The 12,572-nt window shown below is 39.4% G+C and overlaps 1 protein-coding gene across 1 annotated transcript in view; it reads right to left on the bottom strand.

Annotated features, from left to right (window-relative positions):
* LOC117410794 (receptor-type tyrosine-protein phosphatase-like N) overlaps positions 1–12,572 on the bottom strand; it is a 190,673-nt gene that overhangs the window by 85,000 nt on the left and 93,101 nt on the right. Inside the window, exon 11 of the mRNA XM_034017621.3 lies at positions 12,060–12,139. Coding sequence (XP_033873512.3) covers positions 12,060–12,139 — 80 coding nt within the window. The remainder of the gene's footprint in view (positions 1–12,059; positions 12,140–12,572) is intronic.

Here is a 12,572-nt window from a genome sequence, read left to right as displayed (position 1 = left end):
TTTCAGTTTTCTCCGGTTCTCTTCTTAAAATTTTCACAGGAAATATTTTATGCCTGAACTTCCTGGGTCAAGGATTATATAAATAAGGATACTCTGTTCTATCTCCCATGATTCAGTTCACACAAACAGTACTGAAACACACTGTGGCGATGGTGTGTTGTGCAGCGCCAGGATGCTCAAAGAGGGACAGACGGCAGCCAAAAGACACAAAGAGATGTAGGGAATGGGTCAGGAGGATCAAGAGAGCCGGATCAGCTGGAGTGAAGCTCTGGACACCGACTCCGGGCTCCAGGCTATGTGTGGTCAGTATAAGTTTATCTGCTCACTGAACACTTATTTCCATCCAAACAGAGATACTGGTATCTTCCCACATTATTAAAAGGGTATTTCCCCCCTAGTTTTCAATAAAAAAATCTGTAATAACTCCCAAGCCACTGAAACGTGGATATATCCATGTAATGAGCATCAACAATTTACTCAAAGCCTCCACTAGTGTTTCCACTGTTATAACAATTATTTAAAGCTTTGCTCTCTGCTAGTTTAGTTACTTATGCAAATGAAAGTTGAAATATGCCAAGAAACATTTCACAAGGCAAGCGTCAATAGGTAAAACGCACTGAGAATGCACTACCAAAGTGCTCTTCTGGGCTCCAGGCAAGAGCTCCACTGTTAGCCCAGCCCATTTGTGACATCATTGTCCTATCCTAGGGCAGCAGTGTGGAGTAGTGGTTAGGGCTCTGGACTCTTGACTGGAGGGTTGTGGGTTCAATCCCCAGTGGGGGACACTGCTGTTGTACCCTTGAGCAAGGTACTTTACCTAGATTGCTCCAGTAAAAACCCAACTGTATAAATGGGTAATTGTATATAAAATAATGTGTTATCTGTATAATGTGATATCTTGTAACAATTGTAAGTCGCCCTGGGTAAGGGCGTCTGCTAAGAAATAAATGATAATAATAATAATAATAATAATAATAATAATAATAATAATAATAATAATAATAATAATCCTTCTTTATATAATCCTTAGGTCATTTTATCTCAGCAGCATGCTACTGGCTGAAAGCTATCAGTAAATAGCAGCTGGTTATTGCCAGGAAAGAAGCCACTGAAGGAGTGAGGACAATTTCACGCTCCAGGCAAAATGACCAAGCAATTGCAACACTATCTGAAAGCATGAATATCAACTAGAGGTTTATTAAACCAAGTGAAGCCCAGAGATCATGTTTAGAAATAAAAACACGTTTATGATAAAATGTGCTTCTTTCAAAACTGCACATTGAGACCTACAGTACATAACACATGGAAATGCACAGCAGGTAAATTATGGGATTATTGTAGTAGAAAAAAAATATTTTTCATTCACGTCTTCTAAAAAGACTGAATTTCTAAAGTGCAGTGACCACCAGGATTGCACCGCTGTAACACCTTAACTGAGATCTACCAATTCACTTTCTCACAGCTGCAATGGGTGCAGGCATTACAGCTGCACACTTAACCTGCTGTGCCAAACACAAATAATAAGTGAATTACTATCTAACAATTGGATAGCTTTAATTAGAAAGAGAAGAATAATCCATTTGTTTAAACTGAAAGTGTGGCCACTGTGTACCGTTGACAGGGCACTAAGCAATACAAACTATTGCTGGCAATTAATAGATGTAAAAACTAAACTGTTACTGCAGCGGTAACTGCATAAGTTAAATACCACTTAGACCAGATAATAAATCATTTGCACATGTTCATAACTAACGTGGTGCAAATATATCATTAATTCTAGGAAACACCCAAACAGACACAGTACTTTTGCATAGCATTTCTATAGTTTTTCCATGCTTTCCCCATGGATAGTTTACCCTAGTTTATTCATATGTTTTACCATACCTCGCTGGCCTTTACTATGCTTTACTACGCTATGCTATGGTTTACCATGTTTCATTACACTATCCTATGCTTTTTACAACCTTTGTTTTACAGGAGTGTTGCTCTCCTCCACTGACAAGGCTGCAGTAATTTGGTTTCTGGTTGTTGAGATCAACAGGTAAATATTGATCCCTACAGTCTATAGTCAGCTCGGTTTTCACAATTACTTTTAAACCACACCAATCTTCCCACACAACAAGACAGCAGCTCTATGTTCTTGACGCAAGGCGACAGAGTCCTGCATGGGTCCGATTTTTACAAACCACTACCGACCCGGACCCACTACTACATGACCCGACCCGAACCCGCAACCTGCTTTAATAAGACCTGCAACCCGACCCGAACCTGTAAGTGTCGTTTACCTACTGCCTGCGTCGACTGACTCATTCACACACAGATATCTCTACCATTCTCCACAGATTGAGTTTATACAATAGACTATACAGTGTGGTAGCTCTAGTGGTCTGGATATATTTTAACATAGTAAGATATTAACTATCTTTCCTTACAGGTAGTGGACAAAAAAATGGAAACACCAATGTAAAGTCACTTAATAGGGCGTTGGGCCACTATGGTATCCCGCTCTGTGGAGTTCTCGGCGGACTGTTTTTGATGAAACTGACTGCTCGCGCCTCACGTTGAAATTTGCAGTCAATTGATCTGCAGTTGCTCGTCTGTTTTGCCTTGCACTTTGAATTAATGCACGGATATCATGAAACTGGAGTATGCGCTTCCGCCCACTGTTGCCCTTTGCTGATGCATTAGTAAGACCTCACCTAGAATATTGTGTTCAGTTCTGGTCACCTTGTTACAAAAAGGATATTGCTGCTCTAGAAAGAGTGCAAAGAAGAGCAACCAGAATTATCCCAGGTTTAAAAGGCGTGTCGTATGCAGACAGGCTAAAATAACTGAATCTATTCAGTCTTGAACAAAGAAGACTACGCGGTGATCTGATTCAAACATTCTAAATCCTAAAAGGTATAGACAATGTCGACCCAGGGGACTTCTTTGACCTGAAAAAAGAAACAAGGACCAGGGGTCACAAATGGAGATTAGATAAAGGGGCATTCAGAACAGAAAATAGGAGGCACTTTTTTACACAGAGAATTGTGAGGGTGTGGAACCAACTCCCCAGTAATGTTGTTGAAGCTGACACCCTGGGATCCTTCAAGAAGCTGCTTGATGAGATTCTGGGATCAATAAGCTACTAACAACCAAACGAGCAAGATGGGCTGAATGGCCCCCTCTCGTTTGTAAACTTTCGTATGTTCGTATGTTCTTATGATGTCTTTCCCTCGGAGTTCCATGCCGACATCACCTTAGACACCGTTGCTCGTGAAACATCAGCAAGTTGAGCTGTCTTGGTCACTGAAGCTCCTGCCAAACGCGTCCCAACAATCACCCCTCTTTCAAAGTCACTGAGGTCTCCTCATGCTAGCCATAATTATAGGCAACCAGGCCTGTCCAGCATTTTTATACATGACCCTAAGCATGCTGGGATGTTATTTGCTTAATTAACGCATGAGCCACACCTGTGTGGAAGCCCTTGCTTTCAATATACTTGGTGTCCCTCATTTACCCAGGTGTTTCCATTTTTTCGTCCACTACCTGTACTTTATTATAAATACCTGTCTCTTCCTTTCGTGCCACCAGTTAAAAGGGAGCTACACCTGTGCTTCACAGAGATGTACCAGTTTTGTGGCTGTCGTAAAACCTGTCATCATGTTTTTGAATCCAGTCACATGTTCATAATTTTCATTCACTAAGATTCCAAAAGAATTCCATGCTTCTGATTTACTTCTCAAACTATTATCCACTACATGATATAAACCCTGCGCTATCTTTTGTTTCACCTCGTCCACAGATATTTTTTAAATCTTTCGACGTATCACACAAGAGGCAATACAAACCGAGAAACACTGCTTAGTGCAGGACTGCTTAGTACTGACTAAATTATAATAGGCTACTAGTCCTTTCATTCATCAAAAGAATCAGAAATAACACAACAGTTTAAGCTTTATTAATGTTATCTGAGTATAGTACAGTATATAGTACTAAAGTGTAGTGGGAAAGTAGGTGAAATTTGGAGACAACAGCAATCAATATTCATACTAGCCCAACTTTTCACTGTTACTTGTTCACAGAGGGTCCTCAAAATCATGTAATAAGCAAAAGGTACACAAAGGGTTAAAAAGATTTTTTTTAAAAATAAGAATTTCTCAGATTATAGCCACATGCAATCCAACATGTCTACAGACGTGTATAAGGTTTGGTGAAGACTGTGCTTATCATGTAGCACGTGACAGGTGCAGTGCATACATGCAGGTCCCGTTGTTTTAATGAGGACCCTAAGAAATGACCTGGCTTGGTTTATGACAGTCCAAGAACCCTACTGCTATATGATATCCACCATTAACACACAATGTGTCAGGTGGTTCCAGATTCCCACAGACATGAGCTGGATAAGCAACAAGTCATTTCAGTGTGGGAAAAGAATATTTACAAAGCAGAATAAAACTTGATCTCTGAGGGAATTTTTTGGAAGTGAAAGATATGAAACTCACTTTTGGATAATGGAGGTGCTAAACTAACCCCAGCTGAACCTTTCTCAAGACAAGCAAAAAGACTTTTAAATGTATCAAAATCTCGATTTTTATATTTTTCTAAGTCTTTAGTAACTTTTGAAACCTGCATATAATCAAAAAAATTCTTTTAGCATGCGATACCAAACATGTAGGTCTGTTGCAATGAAATCAAATGGTGGCAGGTATAAGCAGTGCTGTGGTTTCAAATCATTCAGATATGACCCTGTGTGGTGTTTTACATATTGTACAGACAGAAACACAGCAGACTCATATAGACCAGACTGTTGCTATACAAAAATACATACTTGAATGATTTAAACAGATCCCCTGCTCTTTATATCAGCTGGAAGGAGCCCATTGTATGATAGCTACTTCTGCAAATCATCCAAGTCAAAAGATCTGCTTTGTTATGGAAAATGCAATAACATTTTTTTCAATGTAATCAAAATCAGACTTGGGTAAAACAAATAATAATGTATTAATCCCATAACCTGCTTTGCAGGAGGTATTAAACTCGACAACTGCAACCCAAATTGGTTAAACAAAAATTGTTTCTGATGCTGCCACAAAACCAGTCGATCGTTAAATAAAAAACTATTGCCCTCTGACATCACACAGCACCACTCTGTCATCACAGAACCACTCTGACATCACACACCACCACACTGACATCACAGAACCACTCTGACATCACACACCACCACACTGACATCACACACCACCACTCTGACATCACACACCACCACACTGACATCACAGAACCACTCTGACATCACACACCACCACACTGACATCACACACCACCACTCTGACATCACACAGCACCACAGGCTCTGGTACCTAACCCGCGACACTCAATGCTCAAAGCTCTGTACTCCCAATCAGTAGTGGTACACTTTTTTTCAGAAATTAAAAATGCACTCAATAAAGTTGCTCATTTAATTAGGGGGTTGTAAGTAATTTCTTAAAGTTTTTACTCAATTTGTTATTTGCATAATTATTTTATTGAACTGAAAAAAACACCAACAACAGTACAGTTCTAAAACTAATACAAAAATGTAAAAAAAAAACTCAAGACTACTAAGAAGTCCCTAGATTAAATGCCTGAGTAATTTCCTTCTGGTTTGGTAACTTTTCTGGGTGTATTTTTCTGATGATGCTAATGATGAAAGTAAAAAGCTTCCAGCCTCCAATAGGAATCGCACTGGTCTTCTCCTCATAACAGTTAATGGCTCTGCTTCCTTTTTGTCACTACAGATTTATATGCCAGACATCAAGCTTTCAAACCTTTAGTTCAAATGTGTGTGTGCGAAAAAGGGCAATGCAAACAAATGTACTGGATATATCAAACATGGAATTTCTAAAGAAAAAAAAAACCTGACAAATAACTCCAGGCAAAAAACATGTAAACTCCTCAGGGACTCAATAAATACAATAAATCACTCACTTTTTAGAGTAAAGGGCTATTGTGGCCCGCCCCTGTGTGCATATTATGTGTTGTATGTTGCGTGCGTGTGTTAATGTTGGTGTATAGTCATTGGTACACAGGATATAAACGGGTCTGTGTTTCACGTGTGAGTTAAAAATGTAGATTTATATTTAGGCACGAGGAGGGCACAAATCACTTCACGTGCTGGTTAAATATAATATGTGAGCACGGGGTTGCACGTAATGAATTCACGTGCTGGGATTCAAGTGAATAATTAATTAGTAATTGAATCCCAGCACAACAGTATTATTATTATTATTATTATTATTCATTTCTTAGCAGACGCCCTTATCCAGGGCGACTTACAATTGTTACAAGATATCACATTATACATTATTTCACATTATACAGTTATCACATTATTTTTACATACAATTGCCCATTTATACAGTTGGGTTTTTACTGGAGCAATCTAGGTAAAGTACCTTGCTCAAGGGTACAACAGCAGTGTCCTCCACTAGGGATTGAACCCACAACCCTCCGGTCAAGAGTCCAGTGCCCTAACCACTACTCCACACTGCTGCCCTGCTGCCCTAGAGACACGTAGCATTCACTCGGGGTTTTGGGTGTTCGAGAGTGGAGAACGGGTGAGAGAGAAGGAGAACGTGAAGTAAAATAATAATAATCTATAAGTGTTTGTACTCACCGTGTTTGTTTGTCTCTCCGTGCACCGTTTGTTAAGTGTTTAGTACGTTTTGTTTGTCTATTTATTTTGGCGCAAGTGCCGTGTCCTGTTTTGTGTTCAACCCTTTTATTTTCTGTTCTGTTTAATTAAATGCTGAGCAAAAGCATTCGCTCAGCTTCACCAAACCACACCTCTCTGTCTGTTTATTTCCTGCTTCTGGTCTGACGCCACCCACTCAGGCCGTCTTTGTGACAGCTATTCACACTGTAGCGTTTATTCGCAACGTTTTTTACGCCGGGCGTTTCGCTGCTATTTTTGTATTCAGACTTGCGCGTCAAATATCACCGGCAAGATGGGAGAACGTCTCATTATAGCAGTGCAGAATATCGTGTTCTTTATGATAAGCAGCACAAGTAATAATCTCGATAGAGAATACAAACAGAAAGTATGGAAAAATATGAGGAAATCACAAAGTAAGCACTATTAGTATGTTAAGATAAACACACTGTTTTGACTACATGTTTTCGTTAAATGTCCGGGTATAGCTTCTACAAAGTGCATGCTATGAGACACTCATCCTAAAGCCGTATGCTACGGTTGTAAATGAGTCACCAGTAACAAGGTATCTGTGAGAAATAAAAAATAAATAAAAAAAAAAACATCACAATGCACCAAAATGATTTGTTGCCAATAACATTGTTTGAGATTGGTGATTGTGGCGTTTTTGTCGAAAAATCAAACCTGTTTAGAGTTTTTTTTCGTAGCGATTATGCTCAAGTGTGAAAGGTAGTATTCAATTCCATGGGTTCGGTTTCTTACCCTAGAAAATGCAGCAAAAAAAGCTATAGTGTGAATAGCCCTTTACATATTTATGCCTGGTTTTCTTTATTAAAACATCATGAAACCTGTTTATTGTTGGGACGATGTTACTTAAGGCAATAATTTACATTTTCTAATTTTCAAATGTGGCCGGGGTGGAGATGTACAAGCTAAGGAAAATGACAGCAAATGAAACGGGTGCCACTCACACTTGACACTTTTCTATTGTTGACTTACTAGTATCCAAGTTGCAATAAAAACATCTATCATACTCTTTCAGCAATATCCCCACTCTAAAAACACAGACATGGAGAAAACCAGGGGTTCTCAACCTTTTTTGAATCATGCCCCACCTTAGAGTGAATTATAAATCACACAGTGAATTATTCGCCAAAATTCCAGTGCATCTTATCCTGTGCACAGATGTCATCCCATGCATAGAACACCACAGGTAATGCCAATGTTCAAAAATCAAAACAAAAAACCACACATACTTGGTACCTTTTGCAAAATGGATCATGCTATTATCTTCACTTCTTCTTTACACTTTGAGGAACTTAATACTAGTTTCTCCAAAGAAAATATTACCGGAATCGCTACAAACTTTTAAAAACACACGTTTCTCCGGCTGCACTTTTGTTTTGAATAAGTCTGTCATTAGCCAGTACATCACCACAGATGACACATTGAGGGCAAGGTTCATCTGCAGATTCAACAAAGGGAAATCCAATTCCCAAGTAACCTTCTTCATATCTACAAAGTCTTTGTTTCTTAGACGATGACGCACCTGCACAATCCGGGCCCAAACCTGAACTGTCACTGATTCTGAAACACAAATTCAACCGTGACTGGGTCTCTGCTTTAAAGCATGGTTTCCCAGACTAAATAAGTACCGTTATCATAGGCAAAATAAAGAACTCATGTCAAATACCTTATCACAATTGTTTCTTAAGATTTATCTAAACATGTCATTGTGACATGCATGCGTACAATATCCACCAGTGTTTGTATCGTATTATAAAGAGTTTTCCAAAAAGGAAAAACACACCTGACGGTCGTGTCACCATGAAATGCATTTAATGTGAGGACAAGCTGTTTGCACAGTGACTAAATGTGATTGCAAGTGACAGGCCTCTGGGGGATTTAACAGCGGCTAGAAATTCACAGGCAGGCGGCCAGAGAGTGAGAGAGATGAGGGGACAGGGAAGGAGTAGGGGGTAGAATGGAAAAGAGCTCAGAAAGACAGGGAAGAGAGAAACCGGTGTGAGAGGAAGTGGGGGCCATTGGACATACAGCAAAGGGTGAGAGGGCAGGAGTGGAAAGGGAAATGGGAACAAAACAGAAGGGTGAATTGGAACAAAATGACAAATAAAACTAAACATTTTTTTAACAAAACATGCTCTGGGGCACAATTTAAGCGGAATGGCACATCGGACCAAATATTAAATTTTTGCTGGATACTACCTCTAGTGGAACTATTGAGAATCATAGAACACTGCGTTGTACTATAAAGACACTTGGGTCTATATTGTGATTTTTTTATTTTCAAAAAGGCACGCCACTGTTCCACTGAAGGGATTAAATGAGTTCTACTGGACAATGGGAAATGTCATTGTTACCATAGTTATATTTTTATAGAAGCCGTAGTTAACAGCTTCTGTATCCCATGAACAGTTTCTCCAGCACTTAAACAAGCACGCTTCTCTTTCAGAGCCACTGAGCCCCCTGCCTCTAACCTTCATCAATTCTTTTTGTAATTCAGATGAGCTTTTAACATCACACGAGAGTCAAAGGTTGCCATTAATATTTCATCTTCTGCACCCTGTTACCGCCATGTAGGCTTTCGAAATAAAGAACCGGGACTCTCAATTAACATCCTCGCTCTTCACTGAGACAAAAATGCCCTGAATCCTACCAAGGATCTAGGATATAATGCTGCACACATGTACTGTACAGGGGTGGACAGAAAACACCTGCTACATGCAGCACATACTTGTGTGCTAATGGGCTGTCCCTTTCATGGCTGATTAATGTGTTAGGCAAACAGAATAATGATAAGCAGTCAGTTTCAATCACATACAATGCTAGTGGCTGTCTTGACTTATTCATAGGCCTTGAATTTGACTATGTTTATTTGTTTTGTGACAAATCATATGTAGCGACCCACCTTACCAGTGCAAAAGGACGAAATTATTACACATCTTTGTGGTTCGCTATTAGCAGGGTAGACATGACCTAGGTACTTATTGGACAATTGTCCGATAGGGCGGGAAATTATGTATGAATGATATCCAGCTTGTGCTCAGAGCATTGTTAACCTCTGCTGCTGATCAAAAGTAAAAGGAAATGTTTCACATTAAGTGGCAAAGCCTCTGAAACTTGATGTACTATTAAGAGCTTTCATGATTTTTCAATGAAGATCCTGAGTCGGCTCAAAACAAACGTATTCCTTTAAAAGCTGAGTTATATATATTGGAATTGTGGGCACTCCTAAAGAAATAAACACAGACAAAGCTCTACTTGTACACAGGAGCTGTCTCCGAATCTGTGGTGTAAGTGCACACACACTGTTTTATGAGAAGCGTAACAAGGCACTAATGCAACAGGGCCTAATCCGGGCACAGATCAGAGATCAGACAACGCAGTGTCTTAACCACTGCACAAAACAGCCAGGCTCACATGCAGGAGCAGTTTTAGACGAGGCTCACAATCAACGACAATGCACCACAAAACCCTGTCCAAAATGTGAAAATACCATAGTTTACAATAAAAGTGTTGGTGACTACTTCATGCAAATGCATTCAAAAGGCTGTCTTTTCAATTCCAGTACTTTTGGTTTGTAACACATGATATACAAACATGTTACTTTGTGAATTTTCAAAGACGAAAACAAGCAATTGACTACTGTGGATTCGGAGAATGAAAGATCCAGTTTTCTAATTAATCCACAGTTTTCTTTCACCAATCCAGAGTCATCTGTGTTCTGTGTCACAAATCCAGTTTTTTTTTTTTTTTTTTTTTAATTGCAAAATGTATTTATTCAAAAGATCAAAGGGTGACTTTACAGGAAAGTTTTAATGACATTGTTTAAAGATGGCACTCACATTAAACAAATGAATGTAGAATTGAGGGGGCTACATAGGGTTCAATACACATGGCAATAGACAAGATAATTTCTGCAAATAAACCATGTGGTGCTATAGTTTCACTAAAGCTGAAACAACTTAGTGAAGGATTCATTTTTGTCAAAATTCCCATCTTATAGATCCTTGTGCTTTTTTTAACATTTATTTAACAATAAAGCCAAAACGAAAATGCTTTTATTTGCTTCGAAATCATTTCAAACGGGTTAATAGACTAGCAAGCAGTTTTATACGGTGCAGAACTAATTTATTTTCACGTTTTGTTTTGTTTATGGACTTCGCGTTACCTGCACGGTGGGTCTTCAGTAATAGTCGTATCTACAGCGTATCGACAATCAACCCATTTGTTACATACTTTCTAACTAGTCTGGCACAAACAACTTTGGCTGCTACTTACTTAAACCCTTCTAAAAAAATAACACAAAAATACTTAACATAAAAAGAACAGTCCTATTACAGTAGCAGCAGTTTACACTGCCTCTGGGTTTCTGATCGCATCATCAATTCCACATTTTTTAAATCCATTGATGGAAATGTCTGGCCTTGAGCAGCTTGCTAATTATTCCAGGCATTTTAACAAACAGACTGTGTGTTTGTGTATATGTGTGTGTGTCTATGTTTTTATATGTGTGTGTCAGTGGCGTGTGTATGTGTGTGTGTAAGTGTGTGTGTGTGTGTGCATGTGTGTGCGTGTGTATGTGCATGTGTGTGAGTGCGTGTGTGTGTGTGTTTGTGTGTGTGCATGTGTGTACGTGTGTGTGTGTAAGTGTGTGTGTGCGTGTGTGTGTGTGCGTGTGTGCAAGTGTGCGTGTGTGTGTGTAAGTGTGTAAGTGTGCAAGTGTGTGTGTGTGTGTGTGTGTGTGTGTGCATGCATCATGTTTTCAGGCAGTCGAATTCAATGGCGATCGTTCCCCAGTAACACTTTCTCTCATCCACCCTCACCCTGTGCCAACTACACACATAAGAGATGCTGCTGTGAGCAGACCTCACGCTGGGGTAATTAACCCTCACCCCTTTTCTTTCCATTGTCAACGTGTATGCCTTTGAAGAGAGGACTGTGCGAATGGGCTGTGTTCTGTTAATGAGCAGGGAAGAAAAAAGCTGCTGAGCAAATTAACTGGAAAGCTTTAGGAAAAGCAAATGCTTTGTGAGGTCTGGCGGCACCGCAGCTTGCAGGACGGACTCCAAGATGAAAGCTGGTGACAAATATTACAGTGGTTGTAGCTAAAATAATTCCAGAACTCTTATGCACTTTCACTCACTATAACCTGCACGTCTCTAATGTGTAGTTTGGCTGCTCCTAACTTAAAGCTACAAGGTCAAGCCCCCTCTACATCTGATCAATGAAGCAGCCCCTTCGCTCTCTCCGGTCCCAGCTGTACGCAGGGTGACAGGCACGTTGTTTTCTTAAGACAGGTTGTTTTAATGGTCTATCTTACTGTTTGAGCAGCCTTGTGCCAGCAGCAGTCTCTTACCAGCTTTGTTGGCCACGTCGTCCATGCTCATGTTCTGCTTGTTCTGCCTGATGCGGAAGGTCAGAGCTGGACCCACAACACTGCAAAAACAGGGGGAGGGGATTCATGAACAAGGTGCAATCACAATTCAAACACACTCCATTCTCAGGCATGACATAATCTGCAACAAAAACTCACACAAAGCTGATGCAGTAGCTGAATATTTTTCAACCTCTTTTACTGCTTGTTTATAAAAAGTAAATTTTTTTTCACTATAATTGTTTCCATCTTAAACTGTGACACACTATATCTAAATGTCCTTAACTGCATACACTTCCATACAATATACAGTATTACTGTTCTGCGTTTCCGGTTTATTCCCAATTTTACTGAAAAATTACAGGATTTTTTTTTTTATACCCGCTTTTTGTCTAGTATTAAATATTTTCCCGGTACTATTTTCTAGGAAATACACAATATTTTGATTAAAATGCCATTTTATTTATTTATTTATTTATTTATTTATTTATTTAT

Source organism: Acipenser ruthenus, chromosome 10 (genome assembly GCF_902713425.1).
Source record: "Acipenser ruthenus chromosome 10, fAciRut3.2 maternal haplotype, whole genome shotgun sequence".
Classification (NCBI taxonomy): Eukaryota; Metazoa; Chordata; class Actinopteri; order Acipenseriformes; family Acipenseridae; genus Acipenser; species Acipenser ruthenus.
Note: the sequence above shows the minus strand (reverse complement) of the source record. Positions and strands in the feature narration are given on the sequence as shown.